This window comes from Nicotiana tabacum, chromosome 22, assembly GCF_000715075.1.
Source record: "Nicotiana tabacum cultivar K326 chromosome 22, ASM71507v2, whole genome shotgun sequence".
Classification (NCBI taxonomy): Eukaryota; Viridiplantae; Streptophyta; class Magnoliopsida; order Solanales; family Solanaceae; genus Nicotiana; species Nicotiana tabacum.
The window spans coordinates 76,315,301-76,337,727 of NC_134101.1; the positions used below are offsets into that span (position 1 = coordinate 76,315,301).

General features: G+C 35.5%; 2 protein-coding genes and 1 long non-coding RNA gene across 9 annotated transcripts; 2 read left to right on the plus strand and 1 right to left on the minus strand.

Moving 5' to 3' along the window:
- Positions 1-216: 216 nt before the first annotated feature.
- Positions 217-3,997, minus strand: LOC107766913 (uncharacterized). Its single transcript, XR_001643798.2, has 2 exons — positions 3,749-3,997; positions 217-783 (listed from the first exon to the last, which is right to left on the minus strand). It is a non-coding gene; the product is annotated as an uncharacterized LOC107766913 (long non-coding RNA).
- A 457-nt stretch (positions 3,998-4,454) lies between these two features.
- Positions 4,455-10,226, plus strand: LOC107766912 (uncharacterized). 2 transcript variants are annotated; one of them, XM_016585808.2, is made up of 9 exons: positions 4,455-4,612; positions 4,735-4,809; positions 5,734-5,820; positions 6,639-6,695; positions 7,506-7,598; positions 9,257-9,329; positions 9,429-9,504; positions 9,675-9,765; positions 9,870-10,226. In XM_016585808.2, the coding sequence occupies exons 1-9, from the start codon at positions 4,562-4,564 to the stop codon at positions 9,987-9,989; spliced, it is 723 nt and encodes a 240-aa protein (XP_016441294.1). In that variant the 5' UTR covers positions 4,455-4,561; the 3' UTR covers positions 9,990-10,226. The 2 variants fall into 2 exon arrangements, with proteins under 2 accessions (XP_016441294.1, XP_016441295.1); XM_016585809.2 differs by lacking the exon at positions 7,506-7,598.
- A 2,043-nt stretch (positions 10,227-12,269) lies between these two features.
- LOC107766911 (peroxisomal membrane protein PEX14) lies at positions 12,270-21,130 on the plus strand. 6 transcript variants are annotated; one of them, XM_016585805.2, is made up of 13 exons: positions 12,270-12,487; positions 12,606-12,661; positions 15,364-15,605; positions 15,706-15,754; positions 15,871-16,058; positions 17,284-17,470; positions 17,646-17,735; positions 18,639-18,712; positions 18,806-18,848; positions 18,944-19,011; positions 19,626-19,670; positions 19,762-19,830; positions 20,347-21,130. In XM_016585805.2, the coding sequence occupies exons 2-13, from the start codon at positions 12,625-12,627 to the stop codon at positions 20,824-20,826; spliced, it is 1,572 nt and encodes a 523-aa protein (XP_016441291.1). In that variant the 5' UTR covers positions 12,270-12,487; positions 12,606-12,624; the 3' UTR covers positions 20,827-21,130. The 6 variants fall into 6 exon arrangements, with proteins under 6 accessions (XP_016441291.1, XP_016441292.1, XP_016441293.1 ...); XM_016585806.2 differs by having other exon boundaries at positions 18,809-18,848; XM_016585807.2 differs by having other exon boundaries at positions 12,349-12,487; positions 15,370-15,605.
- The last annotated feature ends 1,297 nt before the right edge of the window (positions 21,131-22,427 follow it).

Below are 22,427 nucleotides of genomic sequence, written 5' to 3' on the forward strand. Positions count from 1 at the left end.
TACTACAGCAGCCTCAGATGTTTTTGAATCTGAAAAATTTTGAAGCACTTTGCGACTACTGTGGTTAGAAAACTGGGAACTTTTTGACAAATTCCTGCTGTTTTAAAGCATTACCACCTGCCAATTTAAATATACAAGAACTAAACAATTAATCCAGCATGCCAACCAACCAATCCATCATTCCAACAAATTAATCCACTATTTCAACTAATCAAATCCATAAAATGCAAACAATTATATAAAACATAAATATTTGTAACTAAAACATCCAAACACAAGTTAAACATTGAAGCACCATTCAATCTAGTCTAAAACATTACAATCATAGTCAAGTTTAAACATTACTAAGTCTAAACATCCAACCACAACAAAAAATAATGTCTCAAACATCACAACCACAACAAACTAAAACTCATCATCTCTGTCATCCTCTTCATTCAAAGGATCCAATGGACATTTGCTCATAAATTTCTCCACTAGACTCTGCAATTTGTTAAAATTTGCGCGATCTTCTTTCCGTTCCTCCTTCAACTCTTCAACTTCTTTTCGTAATGCTTCCACCTCTTCGTGATTCTGCGAATAACTAGCATCACCAGACAACAATGTCGTAGAACGACCTACGGAATGTTGTTATCCAAGACCGTAAGTTCTACCTTTCTTTGCGCCACCAACCACCTGCGTCCATATTGAAGCTACATCATTGAGTGACACTTGGGTTGAGCTACCATCCTCGGTATCAGGTTAACTTTGACGCCATTCCTTGAAACGTTTTTGATAGGCTTCCTGGAATTAAAATGTTAAGCATTAAATTATGTTATAACAGCAGAACAAAGAATGCAAGCCTACAGATCTCTTATCAACTTAAATTAGTTATTAATGACACGAACAACGTCCTAAGACAAAGAGGGCGATGCCAAATGAAGCATCCATTTCTTGGATTTCTCCAATATCAGATTGTTAGCAGAGACTCTGGGAATCGTTCCATCTTGCAGAATCGGCAGGAATAATTCCTAGCAAACGTATTGTGGTAACATACCATATACAACCAATGAAACAGAGAATGGACGGTTCCCATCAAAATACGAAGCAACTACATGGTACAAGACACATAAGATACAACATAATGGCATTAGGGACAGAAGAGACCAATAGTTAACCTCCACGAGAGCATAACAACAACCAAACGTAGGTTACATGGTAATAAAATCCAGCATTATATGATTATGTGGAGAAGAGTAAATGGTAGATTTATTGCTCTTTATCAGATTGAATTATTTCAGTACATGGAATCCCAATTTTGTACAGATCTGCACTATCATAGAGCTGGTATAACTTTTGCAGTTAAAAAGTTTTATACTTCCCTTCTCAAGAAAATTCCAGCATTATATGGTAATCTCCCATGAAATGCTTTAATCAATCATTGCTCTATCTTTCCCTTTTCTGTATGGGACCATAGCAGCACATAGATCTAAGAAATGTGCTATAAATGGTAATAATAAACCTTCACAACTACACTCTGTTCCAACCAACATGAATATGGAAAACAAGACATATACTTTCACTCGAGCCTAGCTTGTACTTCTATTATTAACATTGTTTCAAGAATCTTTTGTATCGAGTGCACAACTATGTCATCGTTGGGCTGTTAAAAATTATGGAGGTCGCACGTGACAGTAATAACTAAGTGTAAAGATAGAGATACCAAGCTTCAAGGTCTGGTAAGTAGAAAAAGCTAATAATAATAATAAGTGTAAAGATATGTTTTATGTATAGTATATGCCTTCCGAGTGTACTGGACTATCAGCCAAGTCGCATAAAAATTTGCAATTATATGCTTCCTTCACCACATTCACTACATGGGAAACATATATAAACCTCTTAGAAGATTAGTTTGCCCTGTGAAAGAGTCGATTAACAGGCATATTTGTCCAATTGAAGCAAAGTGGTGGTCCAAACCACTCAAAGAAAATGGCAGATAGTGTACTAGAAAAGCAGCTAAACATTTGGAGTTCTAGTCTTGATTTCCATAGGGCTCTTCTACTTCAATTGTAAATACAGCACCTCTACCAGTCAGAACCAAATTCAACAAACTAAGAATGAAGTCTTAAAGGGTTCACTAAGAGCAGTATGATTTTCAAGACGTTGAAATGAGCTTTTAAGATTGAAACATGAGGGAATCACCAAATATGGCTTTTATTTGTTCTTTTCACTCTGCCTCAGCTTCCTAATATTCCCACTCAGCCACTCAATATCATTTCATTCTACATGGATACCGAAAATACAAAAAGCTCGTAAAACAGAAAGGTTGTATACATAGAGAAACCTTAAACATCCCTTTCAAACAAACAGATCATTTTGAACTAGCAAATACCCCTTATGAGAATTTCTCTCAAGATTCTACAACCATGACCACTATTAACTTAAGTTTTTCACATAGACATACAACAATACACTGGTTGTCACATATAATGTACATTTCTTGACTACAGCCTACTAATCCTTCGACATATTTAAGTAAACATTTGATCTGGATACATTCCATTCTTAGTACAAGGCATTGTAAGAACAAGAAGCACGGGACTTCTTAGCAAATGATAATCATATAGGAGTACACCAATATATAGAACTCAGACTGAACTACTGTTCTGGAGTGAGAACAGAAGCATCAAGGTGCTGTTAAAATTTCCATTCTTCACTGGAAATGCTATAGCATATTACTGACCCAATACATCGCATATGCACAAGGATCTACAACACGATTATGACCGACTAAATTTAATATTAAAGTCTCAAACTCCACTAGCTTCAGGATTTACTCCAGGAGCCTATATGATATGAACATGAATACCAGGGAACAAGAAATTGTCTAATACATGATTTTTTATTTTATCAGTGATATAGGATAATTTCTAAAGTTCTAGTGCATGCAATTTCAGGCAATCAATATAAATTACACATAGCCATGAACCTACCATCATCTACTTAATTACTTTTTGTTACTTAATTACTTTTTGTTTCCATAACCAACTAGAGAAAATATATATATAGATGACTCCTTAAATTATTGGTCAAAATTGAGAAGCCTATCTTAAGACAACGAGACAAAATCAAATCATCCTAGGACCTAACTGAGTTTGACAACCTCCCTCCTCAAGCACACCGTACCCTTACCTATATTGTTTATTGCCAATCATATGAACTTTATATTTTCCAAGTGATCAGTCAAGTTCATAGGTTTTCTTTTAGTACCTAAAATATTTTTTAGGAAGGCTAAACTAGAATCAGAAATTCATATATGGAATCTATACATGAAAAACACGCATATAAGCTTTCAATCGGCAAACAAAACTAATTACAGCTGCACAGATGACTTTTAAACAAACAACGAAATTTCACATGATTTGACCTTTTTAATTTGAAGTAGTTCTCAAAGATCGAACACTAAATGGACCAAGGACAAAGCATTTGAGTTGGTGAGTTTCTATTCACTCTCAAAATTCCAGGTCGCTTGTGAATGATTGTGCGAGAAACTAAAACCACATGCTAAACAAGTATTTACGCCAATGATTAATACTTTTGAAATCATTAGTTAGTTTTCCTCCCGTTTAATTAATATCCCCTCCGGTTCAAAACACAAAATTACTACAGCTACAGTATTGTATCGTCAACTATTTTACAAAATTACTACAGCTACAGTATTACGTAAGTAATTCCTACCGAAAGTACTACAACTATTTTCTTTACTTACCGTAAGATTTCAGCCGTTTGCCTCTGTCAGCCTTTGCCTCCTTCAGCCGTTTGCCTCTGTCAGCCGCACAGATGAAATTGGAATAGAAAATCAAGAAGAAAAAAGATACGGAGAGAGAGAGGGGGGCGGAGGGAAATCGGGGAAAAAGACGGCGCCGAATTTGGGGAAATAGGGTTTTGGCTGAAATATTAAATTTAGATTTGTGACTACGTCGCAAAACCACTTAAATATTATTTTACCATTTTAATATTGACTTTGTGACCGACCCAATGGCTTTGTTGGTCAACTAATATTTTTAACTTTTTATTGGCCGACTGAATCGGTCGCAAAAGAAAATGCGGGAAATTAGCACACTATTTCATATTATTTTCGTCGGAATAATAGTCGAATTTCTTTTTAAAAAAGTAAATAAAAATTCAGTCTGTTTCCCACTACAACAGTCGCAAAAATAGTCTCATTAGCGACTGCATAATTTTCAGTCGGAAAATTCAGTCACAAATTAATATTTTTTTTAGTAGTGATAACGACATAATTGTTTAATTTTTTAATGTAAATTTAAACATAAACTATTTAAACTAAAATTTATATATTCATAGTAAAAAATCCGTTGATTTATCAAATAACATTTTTATCACATGTATGGAGTACAACTTTTAACGACTTAAAAAATAAGGAAAACAAGCAATATATACCTCTTCTCTTACGCCGTTTCCTTTTCTTCTCCTACAACAGGTTACCGTCCCAGCTGCTCTGAGTTAAAACAGAGTTAAAACAGCCGTAAGTTTGTAAACAGAATTAAAACCAAGAAAGACAATGGCTTCAAAGCCCTTACCTACTCGTTCAACCTTCATTGATAAACATGTAGTAAGTATCCACTTTTTCCCCACTTATTTTTTTCTTCTTTTTTATGTGCCAAGATATTTATGTCATGAAATTCACGCATGTATATTCAATGCAAAAAAGATTGTATTTTTGATTTTAATCAGGTTCCTGGTGATGTGATTTTGGATCTTTCTAAGTTGACTGACCAAACCATTAAGCTGGGTGGCGGCCTCCAACAGGTTTTGTTTCAGTAGGGTTAATTTCATATGGATGCTTTGATTATTTTTCGTGTAGCTACTGTGATTTTCTGAACTCTGCTTGTTGTGGCACATGGGTTTTGATACATTTTTGTTTTTTTGTTCAACACTTATTAGCAATGAGTAAAAGAACTAATTTTCTTCCACCATTTTCCCTGTATATGGTTCCCTTTTATATAGCTCAAACAATTTCATTAATATAACACCAAGATTGTTTGAAGATTATGTTCAAATTGTGTATATGACTCAACTCGTGTCAACAAGAGTCATCTAAAGTTTGTCCAGCTTTCTATAGAACACGGTCTTATCTCCCTGCACAAAAAAATACATATAAAAAAAGGTTCCGTTTATACTTTATACATCGCTCTTGCCATTTTTTCCTTCAGCAAGTTGGGATTTCACTACTTAATGCAACCAAATGCTAAAAACTATGTACATTTATAATGCTTTAGTTCTTCTCAAATTCAGGGTGTCCGCCAAATCTATCAGTGATTCTGGATCATTTATATACTTGACTTTACACCACGAACTCAAATTTGAAGATACCTTTCTTGCTATTTTGGGAAAATCTTCTATTTCTTTCATTCCATATGTACCAAAAAGAGATACATAGGTAATGTATTCAAGCTAGACACTGATCCTCTGAGATCTCCAACTTGTGGTTGCTTCCCCCACTGTTCTGTTCCGGGACATTTCCTTTATATATGTTATTTTCCTCTGTGGATGATAGTAATCGATTTTTGCATTATTTGAGTTATGGTTTGAATATTGGTACTTGAGAAATTTCTATCCTACTTCTAGTATGCTCAAAATACAATGAGGCAATACAGCAGTATCTTAGATTTTCTAACTGCCGTCAAGATAAATATCTCTGATCTTCTATACATATTTTTCCCGCTTTGGCAGGACCATGACGCTATAACTGTCGTCAAAGCTGGTATTTTGAGGTTTTCAAAGCCAAACAAATACTGGATTGAAAGCTCACAGAAGAGAGTGAGTGCAGTGCTATCTTTTTAGATTTTTTTTTTTGCTGACGAGAAATCCCTCTGGGGCCAACCCTTAGGTACAACCACAACCTTCGAAACTTCAGGTGGTTGACCAATATCTTAATACATTTAAAGTAACCTGAAAACTATTTCTTTTCACTACTGCATTCTTCTGATGATTGATGGTAAACTGGGCATTGGATTTTCTTACAGGGAAACACACAGGGGATGAGTACTAAGTAAAATAATGTAGTACTTATTCATTGTTTAGGTTGAATTTTGGAAATTGATGTTACTCATCAGCTTTGAGGTCATACTATAGTCTAAATAGCTGTAATATATAAGTTGCTCTGTTGGTAAAATGAAAATCTCATATAGGGTTTTATGTTTCTAAGCCAATGTGCATTATGGCTGGATCTCCAAAATTTAATCTCTTAAAATTTAATCTCTTAAATCAACTATTTGCACAAGTCCGTTAATATTACTATGTCTAAGAGATGAAGCAAGATTATCCAATTCAGAATTATCGGAGTCTTTTGTGTTTTTTCTTGTACTCATTTAACTCGGGAAAAAACTTTATAAAGGAAAAAAGAATGAAATTACAAAGTTAAACATATTGTGTTGAACCATGGACTGAAAAGGGAGCCATAGTACTAAATGATACCATCAGTGATACTTGATTTCTACTGTAGTTTTAACCGTCTTCATCTGTTTTTGACATTAGATTAGGATGATCTCTTTTTCTTGAGAAAGTAGATTAGGATGCTCTCTTCTAATCGAGTTGAACTTTCTTTCATTTGCTGACCCACTGTAATATATTTACAGTATATACCTACCGTGGGGGATACTGTTCTTGGAATTGTGGTGGACACAAGAGCGGATGTAAGCATTTTTAATTATTTTAAAACGGCTGCTTATTCTTCTTATTTATAAGTAATATCCCTGCTTATTGTGAGTTCCTTATTTCTGATTTCTTTTGAATAGTTATAATTACTTTGGTCCTAGCTGTGTAATCGATGCTTTAACTAGGAGCTTCCTGCTGCATTGGATTTTTTGCTTTTGTGTAGTTTGTTTCTTCTGCTTCCTGTTTTTGATCTAGTGTAGAATCAGATCTGTGGTGCACTTATCTAAAACATAATGAACAACCAATGCATGAATTTTGCCCCCTAATATTTGAGGAGGTTTATGATGTGTTTTTGGATATTTAGTGTAATTTGTTAAAGTTTTGTTGAAGCCAACTGTAGGGTTTTAGGTTCTAAACCACCACTAAGGACATATCAGCGGATGTTGCGCAAAAAGGGAAGGGTAATGATCCAAGTCTGCTGGGGAAAAAGTTTTTCTTTGGAGTGTGTTGATCATTGACCATATAAAATTACATTCATATTACTGTCATGGGGAGTATATGTTGATAATTGACCATACAAAATTACTTTCATTGAGGTAAAAGGTTGGTCCAAAAATATTTTCCTCTATTTTCTAGTACTTTTGATGATAGGTTTCCGGTCGTTTGTCTATTTTCCTGTCATTTTCATGAAGTCGTCAACATTCATCACAGATATAATGATGGTCCATGCAGAAAACGCATAAAATCTGAAAGCTTATTTTGATTCTTATCTGAAACTATAGTTGATGTTATTAAGATCTATGAATTTTCTTTGTACACTTCAAATTCACTTTTGAGTTTTCTGGCAGAACTTTTTTGTGGACATAAAAGGGCCAATGGTGGCATTCTTGCCAGTGCTAGCATTTGAAGGAGGGACTAGGAGAAACATACCCAAATTTGAGGTGCAATCCTAAATTCCATGATATTTGCTCATATTTTTTGTTCTTTTCTCCTCTGATTTTCTTTTTTTATGATAAGTAATTGTGCAAGTATGAGCAAATGTCATGGAATTTAGAGATGCTTCTTGCACTTTTATCTGATTGCACCTCAAAAATATCATAAGAAGAATTTGATTTTCAAATGGAGGATATTATCTCTTAAATTTATTGTTATGCATTCCCATTGTTTAAAATGTAAAATAAGATTCAGAAAAAAACTAATAGTGCTGCCAGCAGTGTTGTACGATCATAATGGCTCAAGATTATTAGTATTCCTACTCAATGTAAAAGGAGATATTGTGCCAAATGCCTTTGAGAGCAGTGCTTTCCTCCATGGTGGCAAACAAATTACTCGACTACTTAACTCATAAATTAATGTGAGTGCCTCTCAGTAACTGGCCTTCACATTACTTGTTCACTTGTATCGATAGCTTTATATGGTATTCACGTCCAATATGCCTGGATAAAACACGTACAGTTCTATAGCTATCCTTTCAGAAATATTCAGTTGGAAAAATGAGTTGATTCCTGGGATTATTAGCCGAGAAGTGGAGAATAGAAATGAAATAGAAATAAACGAGAAAAGAAGAATGAATGAAGAAGCAGAAAAGAAGCTCAAAGGAGAATTTGCAGAAGACGACTTGCACAAAGAAGAAAAAGAACAAAAACTCATCTTGAAGAAGAAAAACAATAAAGAAAGAACAAAAGGGAAAAGCAAAGATAGTAGAGTCTTAGCCGTTGCAAACCAGAGAAAAGGAACAAGACAAAAGCCATAGAGAGAATGCTCAAGCATATATGGAGAGGAATCCCAATACTCAATTCTATTTATCCTTTATTCTATCTCTCCCTCCCTCCCTCCCTCCCTCTCTCTCTCTCTCTCTCTCTCTCTCTCTCTCTCTCTCTCTCTCTCTCTCTCTCTCTCTCTCTCTCTCTCTCTCTCTCTCTCTCTCTCTCTCCCTCCATCTTTTGACGTCAAATTCAAAAGATGTCAAATTCAAGCGAGGACCCTTCTCTTCACATTGCTGCATCTCTTTAAGCGATGAAGCAATCGCTTTTAATAACACTGGATTTTGGATTTACCTTTTAACCTCAATGTAAAGTTTGTGATTACCTGGACAAAAAAATGATGATTAGATTAAATCTCGACCGCATGAAAGGAAGTCTTATGACATGAAATTTTTATGTGAGTTTGTCTGATCAGAACCATGAATTAGATTTGGTCCAATTTGTTTATCTACTTAAAGGTTGAAATTGCTCCAGTGAGCTTAAAATAAGAAAAGGGAAATAAAAACAACTTGATAGGTGAACTAACTATTATTCCACACACAAAAAAGAAGTTATCCAGTATATAGCTTTTCATGTATCATTGTCAGGCTGAGTTTCTGCTTGTAAACATGCCGGCACCATCTTATTACTATTGTGCAATAAAATGACTTTCTTTCTTTCAACAATAAATTGATATTGTACTAATTAAAGAAAAGGACTATTTGCCTACCGGAACACCAAATTAATGTCATGTCCCCATATTAAATTCGAATAAACCATATGATTTATCTTAATAAATTTTTTTTATCATGTGTATATCAGGACCTATTTTCTTATAAGTTATCATGTTCTTTCAGGTAGGTACTCTAATTTATGCCCGTGTAGTCAAGGCCAACCCTGGAATGAACCCTGAGTTATCTTGCATGGATGGTTGGTACCTTCCTAATTAATTTGCAACAGGATTTTTTGTATATCATAATCTATCTGCTTTTATTCCTAATTTTCAAATAATTATCTTATTCAATACAGCTTCTGGAAAAGCTGGCGAGTTTGGCCTCATCAAGGATGGCTACATGTTTGAATCGTCAACTGGTTTATCACGGATGTAAGATTCTGTTTTGGCTTTAACTTGCAACACAGATCTTTTCTTAGGTTATACTGTAAACTTGCTGATCAGAAAAGAGACAAGAAAAAGGGTGAAGGTCTTGTTGCATGCTATTCAGGCTTAAGCTATTCCCTTAGCTACATGTTCATCATTTTGTATTTTCTTCTTAGGTTGCTGAGTTCACCAACATGTCCAGTTCTTGAGGGTCTTGGAAAGAAGCTAGCTTTTGAGATAGCTGTTGGTTTAAATGGCCGTGTGTGGGTATGAAATTAGTTCACTCTTTTTTGTTGCGGTTGGTTGGTTCATCTCTTTCAAATTGTCAATTAGTGCTTCCTTTTTCAATTTAGACATTTATTCTGCTATAGGTAAATGCTGAGCACCAATCCACAATCATTCTTGTTGCAAACGCAATAATGAACTCTGAGTCCTTGACTCCAGTGCAGCAAAAGATCATGGTGGAGAGGCTACTTGATAGAGTAAATTGAACTCGATTCAGCACTTTGACCATGTAGCTTCTACCAGCCAAATGAATTCATGTATAATGTGAAGCCAAAAGTAAAATTTAGCTTCTTCCTCCCAATTCTTCACTCATGTAACTGCACTGCGGTGAGATTATAACCAAAGGGTGTAACTTTATGAGTATAATTCGATTCGATGTTTAGAGACGAATGTCTATGGTTGTATTTGTTCTTCATATACCAATACCAATCTTTTTTCCATCATCCAACAGATATAAATGACTTGAATTTGTGACTGCTCAGTTTTGCAATATGAATTATCCCTTTTCACGACATGGGTCGCTCCATTTCCTTATATAAGTTGTAACGATTTCTCATATCATTTTTTCGTGGATTAGCATCTCCAACTCAGTTTTCTTTTGTCCAAATGACTAGGCACAAAGTTTTGCCCAGCAAACCAGCTTCACGATGACTTTAAGAAATGAAAAATGGGTGATATGTAACGGCAATCAAGATTATCACAGACTATTATAATGCGTCAAAGCCCCTAACCTAGTCCTAGATATATAATTGAGAAATCTTTGAGGTATAGTGGTGCACGAAATTTAATAAATAATGGATTTGTCCCTCTGTAACCGAAATTTGATAGATAATGGATTTGTCATCTATCCTTCACCAACTTAAATAATTAGACTTTTATTTGCAGCATGGTTTGAACTTTGAACGGATGACGTGGTTTAACATTCATACATCACGCACTATGCTTTTACCACTAAATCAAATTCATGTGTGCAGTTAGTAAGGAGTATTCAGTTCTTCGAGTTAATCAAAATAATTAATAAAATTTACTCTTATTCCGATATATATAAATATAAACTTTATGAGAAGTATAATTTTCTTTGTACAAAATAATAAAAATATATTATAATACTTTAGACTAAATTTACTACATTTGAATCTAGCATCTATTCCTTGTAATGAGTAACTTGTTATTGTTACACCAAGGGTGTGTTTGGTACGACGAAAAATAATTTTCGGAAAATATTTTTCCATTTTTCACTGTTTGGTTGCACAAAATAGTTTGGAAAATATTTTCCTAGATATCACATTTTCCTGAAATTGGAGGAAAATGATTTCCCTAGAAAAAGTTAGGAAAACATTTTCCAAAAATTCCACCTACTCTAACCCCAACCCCCTCCCCCTTCTCTCGCCTACCCCAATCCCCTCTCCAAAAAGTTTTTTTTTCTTTTCAGATTTCAGTTTCTTTTCTTTTCCGTCACCCCCCTTCCCCAACCCCCCACGTGGTAATTTTTTTTTTTTAAATATTTTCAGTGTTGGTTTTTTCATTTTTTCGGTTTACAAGTTCAAAATTTTGCAAGTTCCAAAGTTATGAGTTCAAAGGTTTATGTGTTTGGAAGTTTGCGAGTTTAGAAATTATAGAGTTTAGAGAAATTATAGAGTTTACGGGTTCAAAAGTTTGCAGGTTCGAAAGTTTAGCGGTTCAGAAGTTTATCAAATTTATGGGTTAGTAAGATTGTTGGTTCGAAAGTATATGGCTTCATGTTTATTGTATCTAAATTATCTATGAATACTCTTGAGAAGTTATTTTCCTTAATTTGCGTACCAAACACCGGAAAATGAGTAAAATTACTACTTGTTTTCCAAGAAAATATTTTCTACGGAAAACATTTTCCGTTATACCAAACGCATCCCAAATCCAAATTATCATATAATTAATCCCTTTTGTGATATTCCAACCAATTGATTTTTCTTAACTCTCTCTAGTTTTAATATTTTTTCAAATACAACAACAACAACCCAATATAATCTCACTAGTGGGGTCTGGGGAGGGTAGTGTGTACACAGACCTTACCCCTACCTTGGGTAGAGAGGCTGTTTCCAATAGACCCTTGGTATCCTTCTCTCCAAGAACTTCCACCTTGCTCTTGGAGTGACTTGAACTCACAACCTCTTGACAACCTTCTCTCCAAGAACTCCCACCTTGCTCTTGGGGTGACTCTCTGCCTCTACCCTGGGGTAGAAAAGCTGTTTCCAATACATTCTTGGTATGCTTCTTTCCAATACACCCTTGGTATGCTTCTCTCCAAGAACTTCCAACTTGCTTTTGGAGTGACTCGAACTCATAACCTCTTGTTTGGAAGTGAATGACGCTTACCATTAGAACAACCCATCTTGTCAAATGATTAGTAAATTGTTTTACATCTTCCAATAAATTTGCAGGTAAGAACCAGACAATTATAGTCCTTTTTTATCTAGTTGTTGCGAGCAAGAGTTAAGAAAGAACCAAAGAAAAAAAGAAGAAGAAAACGAAAAAAATAAAATAAAGAGAGGCCCTTGAGGTCATGTTATCTGCAAAGATTTTGTCTGGTACCGTACTAGTAGTTTATAACTTTATATTATCAATCAATAATTACCCACAGAGAAAAAGGTAGTAATATTTGCTTCTTGAGATGAGCAAAAACCACTTGTGCGTTCTGACATTCTATCATCATCAATAATCATAGGTAATTCGGTGCCCACCACTCCTATTAAATGGAGTAACAACTTCAAAAATGTTGTTTCCTCTTTTTCTCCTCTAAATTTGCTATGTTTTTTTTTCCTTTGCTTTCCCTTGAAATTCAGTTCATAGGAGTTGGTTAACATGGCGTCTCAATCAGACGAGAATAACCAGAATCCAGGTACCCTTTTGATTGCTCTTCATTCTTAATTCTTTACTGAAATTATTCCAAAAAAATTTGATCTTTTTGTACTTTATGAAGTTTGTGCCCTTTATCTTTAACTCGATAGGAGTATGTTATTCTGCTTCTTTTTCTTTTATGGTTGGTTGCCATATTTAGTTTGTTAAGCAATGAAATAGTCACTTGATAGTATTACATTTAATTGCCATTTATTGAATTGAGAACATTGGACGAATCTTTTGCTGAATCTAAAAAACTGGAACTTATGTTGTTGTAGAAGCTGCAAGATTTTGGGTTCGAGCAATCGCAAATCCCTGAAATTAATGAGGTCTTTTTCTGTATTCTTGAAAAATTGCTTTAGCAACTAATGGAATATATTAACCTAATTTCTCATATGAATGGACTGATTTAATATTAATTAGCTGGACATAATACTGTGCATATTCGATAACTAGATAGTTTTGTTTTCAGTATGAGGATTCTGATGGTACTAGGTTCATTAACTAGATAATTTATTTTTTAATATGAGGCTTCGCGATTAGACCGCACCAGCAAACCCTGTCAATAAGAGATATGAAGTGTTATGAAAAACCCAACAAATTCTGTGGCCCAAGAATGAATGGGTAGTAGGAGTACTAAATTACAGTTTATTACTAGGAGAGGAAAATATGAGACTGAGGACAATACACTCTGTTAAGTGAAAGCTTTCTCATCCTATAGAAATTATAAAATGCTGCTGAGATATTTTCAAGTTGAGCAGGACCAAGACAGAATATCTGGAGTGCAAGTTCAGTGGAACGACTCAGGAAGTGGACGAAGACGTGAGGCTTGATTCACAAGTTATCCATAGGAAGGATAGTTTCAAGTACCTTGGATCAATTGTATAAGGGAATGGGGAGATTGACGAGGATGTCACATATCGTATTGGAGCGGGGTGGATGAAATGGAGGTTCGCTTCCGGTGTTTTGTGTGATAAGAATATGCCACTAAAACTTAAAGCTAAGTTATATAGAGCGGTGGTTAGACCGATTATGTTGTATGGGGTTGAGTGTTGGCCAGTCAAAAACTCTCATGTCCAGAAGATGAAGGTAGCAGAAATGAGGATGTTGAGATGGATGTGTGGGCATATCAGGTTAGATAGAACTAGGAATGAAGTTATTCGGAACAAGATGGGTATGGTCTCTGTGGAGGACAAGATGCGGGAAGCGAGACTTAGATAGTTCGGGTATGTGAAAAGGAGAGGCACAGATGCTCCAGTTAGGAGGTGTGAGAGGTTGGTCTTGGAGGGCCTAAGGAGAGGCAGAGGTAGGCCGAAGAAGTATTGGGGAGAGGTGATTAGGCAAGACATGGCGATTCTCCAGCTTACTAAGAACATGACCCAGGATAGGAAGGTGTGGAGGTCGAGAATTAAGATAGTAGGCTAGGTAGCCGAGCGGTATCCTTGCTCGTTCAAGTAGTTTTAATACATCCCTCAGTGTTAGTCTTGTATTTTCTTATTATTAGATTTCTGTTATTGCTTACTGATTCTCTCGCTTCGTTTTCTGTTTGGTCTGCTGGTGTTGTTGCTTGCTGTTACTCTTTCCTGAGCCGAGGGTCTTCCGGAAACAACCTCTCTACCTTCTTCGGTTAGAGTAAGGTCTGCGTACATTCTACCCTCCCTAGACCCCACTAGTGGGATTACACTGGGTTGTTGTTGTTGTTGTACCTGGGGAAATAGTGAACTACAACTAGCTGAATTTAGATATCTGCATACACATGGGTTGATAGTTGGAGTTGCCACAAAAGACAAAGTAGTTTTGCTTTTGATATCAAAATCAAGAATACTGTCTTGTTTTGGTCAAATAATGAACTTCCGAGGTAGACGGAAAGCATGCAATTTCCATGACCACTTTCAAACGAGGTTTTGTTAATCTCAAGACTCCATGGAATTGTGAGCAACATATAGCTGATTATCTCATTATCCAGTGCATACATTATGCAGTCTGAAGTAACAACCATCTCCATTATGCATATTATATATACATAAGTAAGATTTTAGGTAATATCTGTACATATGGTGCAAACAGAAGGATCTAGTGGAACTCAGAGGTTACTTTAAAAATATTGGTTCCCTTGTGATCTTCTGTTTTTCCAGCCTGTCTTGCATTTAAAGCTAAATTGACTCTTGATTGGAGAGAAGGTATCTGTAGCATAAATACCTAACTGAGCTGCTAGCATGTAGGTAAACTGAGTTGCGGAGCATGTCCATTTGATATTAACTTTTTGTTGTCATGTTCTCTTCTTCATTACTTCAACATGTTGGGTTTCATGGGCTATATCTTCTTCAACCACTAAATGCAGCACAGACTTCTTAACAGCAATTATCAATATGCATCTTGAAAGTGCATATATGTTGCTGATAAAACGAAAGTGCACATATGTTATGCACGAAGAAAAATGACAAGATATTAGAATATGTGGTACTCCAAATGGCTCTAAATTTCTTGTATTCTGAGAACTGCTTACTGCAAACTTCTGTCATAGTTGAGATCTAATAGTTGTCGTGCACTGCAGCCAATTGTTTATTAACTTATCTACTCAGCACTCTCCTACTTTGCTCTATGCAGTCTATCGCTGAATTTTATATTTAACAGTGACGTGCTAAATTTTTGAGTTAAATAGAAGTCTTGCTATATTATAATACAAACTTTAATTTCATGAAGCAACAGCTTCACAACCAGCAGCTGAAGATCATCAAGATTCCAAGCCTGAGGCTACAAATGGGAGCTCTCCGACTTCTGTGTTTGTAAATTCCGAACCAATTCGGGAGGAGCAAGTCCAAAATGCTATGAAGTTTCTTTCACATCCAAAAGTTAGGGGATCTCCAGTCATGTATAGGCGTTCTTTTCTCGAGAGAAAGGGTCTCACGAAGGAGGAAATAGACGAAGCCTTTCGTCGAGTTCCTGTAGGCCACTTTTAGATCTCTTAAAGTTGATTTTGACTTAAATGTAATCGAAACATCCACATGAAATTTAAGATATATATTGATCTTGTCTAAATTACAGGATCCTACCCCAACTGTTACTAGCACACAGCCAGTTGCTGCAAATGAAGGTAGTTTATATTGTCCTCGAAATGAAATTTGTGTTTGGCCTTTTATTCATTTTTTGAGATTGATAATGTTTGGATCCTATACTTGTCATGTTGCTCTTCTGATATTTTGATGGCAGATGGGAAGCTGAAGCCTTCATCAACTAGTCCACCACAGGCTGCATTACAAAATATGCAGCCTGCATCAGCTACACCGAGCAATAGCATGACCAAAATGGGGTATCTCTCTCATTTCCATTGGACTCATGCAGTTATTGCTGTAGGTTTACTTGCTGCTTCTGGAGCTGGAACAGCCGTACTCTTCAAGGTAATGCATAGTAAAGAACCTCCAATTTGCCATGCTAGTTGGTATCACATCTGTACTGTCTATCCTATATCAGCCATTTTTAGTGTATCCAATTACTGTATGATGCAAAATATTTGTCAATTAGATCATTTTACCCCTTTTGTAAACGACAAGAAGAATAAGAGAAAAGCTGGAGAAGTACTGCTTATGGACTATTAGTAGAATCACACATTTGAAAGCCATTCTATCAATTTTAATATATATGTGGATATTCTGAATGAGAATTTAGCCTGAATCCTCTCTTTCGCTGTTCAATCTTACAATGTGATGTGATGCACATTCAAACTTTTTTAGAATTGCTAGGCAGGACCTTTATTGGAAGATGAGCATCTTGCTATCGCATACTGTCCAACTTAATAAATGGCCTTAGAAAAGTAATCCGAGATCCTTCAACGTAAAGTACAAGATCCTCATCAAATGCGGAATGCTCTACACCAAACTCAAGTTTTTCCTTTGAACAAGGATGTAGCTTCTATAATTTCTTTGTGATTAACCTAGTACCAAACACAACTTTTTCTTGTTACGAAAACAGTGTTGTTGGCTTCTCGATGCTGCAAGTCCAACAGCTTATTCCACGAATCACTTAATATCTCAATGAGACTCGGAAGGAGCTTTCCTTTCAAATGTAAATTTGCGGACAGCTTGACCTCTTGTGCTTTAATTCCACCAGAAAAGGAGACTTTCCATACATATTCTTTGTTAATCAAAGTGGAAAAAGATACTGGTGGTTAATTATTTCTTAATGTACGTTTCCTTTAGCTCATAATTCTCTTGGTACACTTGTTACTTTTTGATTGCATATATTGGTTTAGGTTTTAAAACCAAAATTCTATTCTCCATTAGTTGGGTGTGGGTTTCTTTTTCACATGCGAGACATCTCAAACTTTCACTTGTGCTAGTTTTACTTGGTAGTAGCTTGGTGATTAGTTATTTCTTATAGAACCGATCCAAAATAAAAGAATGAAGTAAAACCTAGTTCTGATTTCATTTTCTTTTTACTTATTCTTAAGAAACCCTGTTGTGAATATTTTCTTCAGATTTATTCGGACTCCACCAATGCCTTATTTTTATTGGATTCGTCTCTAAACTAGGATATTGCTGCTTATCACGATCTAATTGGAAACTTTGGTCATGACCCAATATATATAATTATCATCCCACTGTTAAGTGACATGTGCTTTTGCAGAAATCTATTATTCCCCGATTGAAGTCTTGGATACGCAAGGTTGTAATGGATGAAGAAGATGAAAGAGATATTGTAAAGGGAAAACCAAGTTTGGCAGAAGAAGCTGCTGTTGCTGCGAAAGCTGCTGCAGCCGCTGCTGCTGATGTAGCCCGAACAAGCCAGGAGATGTTGGCATCAAAATCCGAAGGTTGGTTAATGTAAAATCTCATAATAGTAACAAGTTAAGAACTGGATATGAAATAAAATGAACTGAAAAATTGTTTCAGCATTGGTGACTGAACTCTTTCATTCTCTTTTGTCTCCAGTGCTTAACCTGTTACCATTAATGATATCATGGTGATTTAACTTGTGTTCCTCCACAGAGAAAAGGTATTTTGAGGAGCTGACAAGTCTGTTAAACTACCAAGTACGTGAGATGAAATCGATGACAAGTGCTGTAGAGAAATTGGAAGGTAGTAATACATTTGCTTTTCATGACGTACTTCTGTACCCACTCTCTCACCTTTTTCCTTTTACATTTCATTCACTATTAAAGTGGAAAGTCTCTTCTTACGCTATAGGCTTTTTGTGTTTTGACCTTTTTTTCCTTTTAGTAAAGTCATGTAAATTAAAAGGGACGTATTATGAAATAATAGGGGGCTAGAAAAGAGGTAAACTTTAGCAATACTATTGAGAAGTAAAGAGTTATATGAGCGTTCATAATTGAAAAAGCAATGGGGAAGATAGTGATAATAAATTGTGCATAAACTGTGCATTGTTAGTTTGCTGATTCCACCTTCAGTTGAGGCTGGTACTTTTCGGCTCTAGATATTTTTGGCCTGATAACCTTGGTGTTCGAATGTCATTGAACATTGTTTTAATGAGAGATTTTCATGGTGCCTGTACTGTTAAGCTACAAAAACTGACTCGTGAACGTGTTCAAAGAATCATCTGAAACTTCCATAAGGACGATCTTCCTGGCTTTTGACCATCAGTGGACCAGGCCGGCTATTGGCCTCTATGTCTCTTAAATGCATTATAGCATGACTTTGTTTCTTTAGTTCTTTCCTAAAGGTTTCAGTTCTTGGTCCCCGCAGTTCTGTCTAAGTTCTTTCTCCATTCCATCAGTGTTCCCTTTTATATATACTAGCTTTGTTCTCGTTATAATGTTGTCATTGCCCTGGAATTTTAGCAGTCATAAAGTAAATGCCAGGTTCTTTAGATTTCATCATGAATAGTTTAAATTTTATATACCATGCACCCCCTGCCGTTACGTGGCGGGTGGCCCACCTTCAAAGAAAAAAAAGGAGATAAAGGGATCCAAGTCATCCTCAGACAGGACGTGGTACCTGATTGTAGTTGCTCTATACATGCAGGGCAAAGTAATACTTCTGGAAGAATACCAATTACAGAACTAGATGATCGCAGAATTTCAGTTACTCAATCTAGGGTAAGTTGTATAGCAACACAGAAGTCTGGATCTTATAATTGATATCTCTGTTGGCTTTTAAGATACAGTTTCTGATTTGCTTTTATGGTCCAGCAGTCTTATTTAAATGGAAAAGTGGATGGTGATGCACGTTCAGGTTCTACTTTCTGTTTCTAGCTGCCAAATTTTGTTCAATCGGTTTTTACTGATTCTTTAAATACTAATGCTACATGATTGGTTTATTTTGTGCAGTGAGATCTTTGTCGCCACCTGCATCTGTGGAACCATCTGTTGCACCCCATCCAAAGTCTTATATGGAGGTGACTCTTATACTCTTTGGCTTATTAGTGTTTCTCCTAACTACCAGCTCATCCGTTAGTAATTTCATCTTATGATTTACCAATCTAAGAAGGGAAAGCATGCAACTTTCTGGCTGGTCAACAATCAGTTAAAACATTTCTTAGTTACCTTTTGAGTTTCACCGTGGAGTTTTTCAAATCAACTTTTTTTTAAAAATATTTCTGCTTGGATAGATATGGAACACTATGTAATGGAAGAGGAGAGTGGGCGGCTGGACAGTATCTTCAGCCGACCAATTATCGGGGATCTTTTTCTCCTCGTTCAATCCTCTTTATTTTCATTCGTACTCTCATATGATAAGCTGCTTTAATCATGTAAAACTGTCAGGCTTCTCTTCTTCCAAGCTGGAAAGAGAGAATTTTTATTTGAAATTCTAATAGAGGTGCTATATGCATATGGTTGTAAGCAGTCACAACTTATGAGATACTTCTATCTGCCTTTGAACAAATCAATGAGTAGCACTGGTTGAACTTTCTTTCTCTTCAATGAAGATGCTAGTAAAACGGGTCAGATGTTTGCTGGAAGAATTAGGTAATCGTCTCTTCTAAGTTCTAACTTCATAATCATTTTGCAGATTATGGCTATGGTTCAAAGAGGAGAGAAGCCTTCCAACATCCGAGTAAGCCCAGGGTTCTCACCAGTGGTTGACATACTTTTATCTTGAAATATAAAGTTTTGTTGAATGTTTGTACATCCATCTTTTGATGCAGGATATAAATGATCAGCCACCAAATCCTAACCAGCCTGTACCTGATCCTCGTGTTGTTCCAAAGCCCAAGGTTTTGTTTCCCTCCTTTTGTTTCTTCTACTGACAATGTCTCAACTGGGTCAAATTTAAAGGTCGGAATTAGGTCAATTTAGCTGTGTAGACATAGTAACTACAAATTTATTGTTCTTTTAAATTCTGCTATTTAATGTTCTTTCTAGTTAGTCTCTGTTAGTTTGACTTTAAGAGCCATGCATGGACATTCTGGCAGCTGGACGTGAAAAAATAAGATTAACTAATCGAATCTATGATCCTATGAAATTGCTGCTTTTTGATGAATTAATCACTGCAACTAAGGATATTTAAGAATATGTCCCTGCCATCGTATGGATTAAATTCTATGAAAACCTGTCACTTTGGTTAGGATACAAGGACTATGGTTTTCTATTATCTTTTCTAGATAGAACTTTCTATTCAGTACGTTTTAGTTTTTGTTTTTGGTTTGTCTGGGGTAAAGGTGGAGGTAGAGGGGTAATATGAGGTTTAAACTTGAGATTTTCTCCATATACTAATTTCTGCTTGTCAACAGCCTTGGGAAGTTGGCCAGATTCAAAGTAATTCAACTAATTTGCTTCAATCTCAAGGGAGTGGCGATGGCTTAAATTACGGTTACCAAGACAATCTGACTAATGGAGATAGTTCAGCATCTTGGTGGCAGCGCAAGAATGCCAGGATAACTGAAATCGAAACTGAAGGTGAACAAAACTTTGGTTCTCCAGCTGCACCAGTCCAGGAACGACCAATTCAGAGATCCTGGGTTCCTCCCCAGCCTCCTCCAGTCGCAATGGCAGAAGCAGCTGCAGCCATTCGCCAACCTAAAAAGCCTATGTTTCAGAATGAACAATTGACTGATGATCAGTTGATGGCTCGTTCATCAGAGATAACGGATGAGTTGCAGAGGGTAACTAGAATCTCCGAATCTGGTGGTGCCCCTGAAGCTAATGGCTCGAGTTCTGCTCTGCAGATAAGTGAGACATCAATTGGAGAAGATCAAGTTTTGAACAGCTGAAAGATCATTTGATTTTCTTGATATAAAGGCTGGGTATTTGGTATCGAGGTTTTCCAAGAGGTTCATCCTGATCTTGCAGCTACATATTCTTGATGAACTCAAGCCTCCGAATGAGTTCTACAGTTACATTTAAGAACTTTAATTTCTGGTATGTGAAAAGATCATCAAAATGTAGCAAAAGCCATTATGTTTCTTCTTGCTGGTCTATTGATACACTAAAATGGCTGCCTAACTTATGTACTAAAAGATAAGTTAATATAATTCTACAGTTTGAATGAATTGAAGAATAAATTAATTCTCTTCAGTCTGTGTATCTCAGTATATACATTATTTTTCTGATGGATTGGTCCCGAGTCCATCTATTCATAAGCAACAATTGTCTATATATATATATATTCCTAAAAGATGTTCTTAAATTTTGGTAGCATCAATCATGGGGCTCTATATTTTGGTGAAAGACACTTATTATCATTACTTAAAAGTAGATCAACATTATCTAGTAGCAACTCATAATCTACGTGAAGAATCTACCCCTCTCATTACACTTTCTAGATGGGAAGTTCACACATGTAATATCAGTTAAGATAGCCTTTAATTCTTTTTCTTCTTTTTTGTTGATTCCAATTTATAGCCAAGGATAATGGTGATTTGTTAGAACTTGGCATAACTAATAATAATTCAGATTTGCAAACAAAGGCACAAAATAAATAAGAAGATAAGGATAAGATTTACATGTACATTTTTAAACTTGATTTTCCATTTTCTTCAAGAATTTTAGACACGGGGTGATTGTCAATGAGATATTCTAAGTCAGTTTTTACCTCTAGTCTAAATTCCCCCTTACTTGTAAATGTTCTCCTTTTCATTTGTATATATGTTTACCTCTAGTCTACGTGAAGAATCTACCCCTCTCATTACACTTTCTAGATGGGAAGTTCACACATGTAATATCAGTTAAGATAGCCTTTAATTCTTTTTCTTCTTTTTTGTTGATTCCAATTTATAGCCAAGGATAATGGTGATTTGTTAGAACTTGGCATAACTAATAATAATTCAGATTTGCAAACAAAGGCACAAAATAAATAAGAAGATAAGGATAAGATTTACATGTACATTTTTAAACTTGATTTTCCATTTTCTTCAAGAATTTTAGACACGGGGTGATTGTCAATGAGATATTCTAAGTCAGTTTTTACCTCTAGTCTAAATTCCCCCTTACTTGTAAATGTTCTCCTTTTCATTTGTATATATGTTTTGGTTCCCATTCTATGCTGTTGAAACTTCGATATATATATATATATATATATATATATATATATATATATATATATATATATATATATATATATATATATATATATATATTACATGTATATGGGATATTCACATAGCATTTCACTTTTAAAAACTTTTAAATCTCTTTACTGGAAATTCTGTTTCTGCCACTGACTCAAACGATTGTTTAAATCGCCATGAGTAAAGGTGTTCAAACCGAACCGGAAAATCGCACCAAACCGAAAAGTCAAACCAAATCGATTAAAAAATCCTAGTAGGTTTGGTTTGATTTGGTTTGGTATTGAGTAAAGAAATCCGAACCAAAC

Excerpts from the sequence above, each read along its gene's own strand:
- LOC107766912 (XM_016585808.2), top strand. The coding sequence starts at position 4,562 with ATGGCTTCAAAGCCCTTACCTACTCGTTCAACCTTCATTGATAAACAT. Across the intron at positions 7,599-9,256 it reads GAAACATACCCAAATTTGAG|GTAGGTACTCTAATTTATGC; the intron begins GTGCAATCCTAA and ends ATGTTCTTTCAG. Across the intron at positions 9,330-9,428 it reads TGAGTTATCTTGCATGGATG|CTTCTGGAAAAGCTGGCGAG; the intron begins GTTGGTACCTTC and ends TATTCAATACAG.
- LOC107766911 (XM_016585805.2), top strand. The coding sequence starts at position 12,625 with ATGGCGTCTCAATCAGACGAGAATAACCAGAATCCAG. Across the intron at positions 15,755-15,870 it reads GCCAGTTGCTGCAAATGAAG|ATGGGAAGCTGAAGCCTTCA; the intron begins GTAGTTTATATT and ends TTTTGATGGCAG. Across the intron at positions 17,736-18,638 it reads TGCTGTAGAGAAATTGGAAG|GGCAAAGTAATACTTCTGGA; the intron begins GTAGTAATACAT and ends CTATACATGCAG.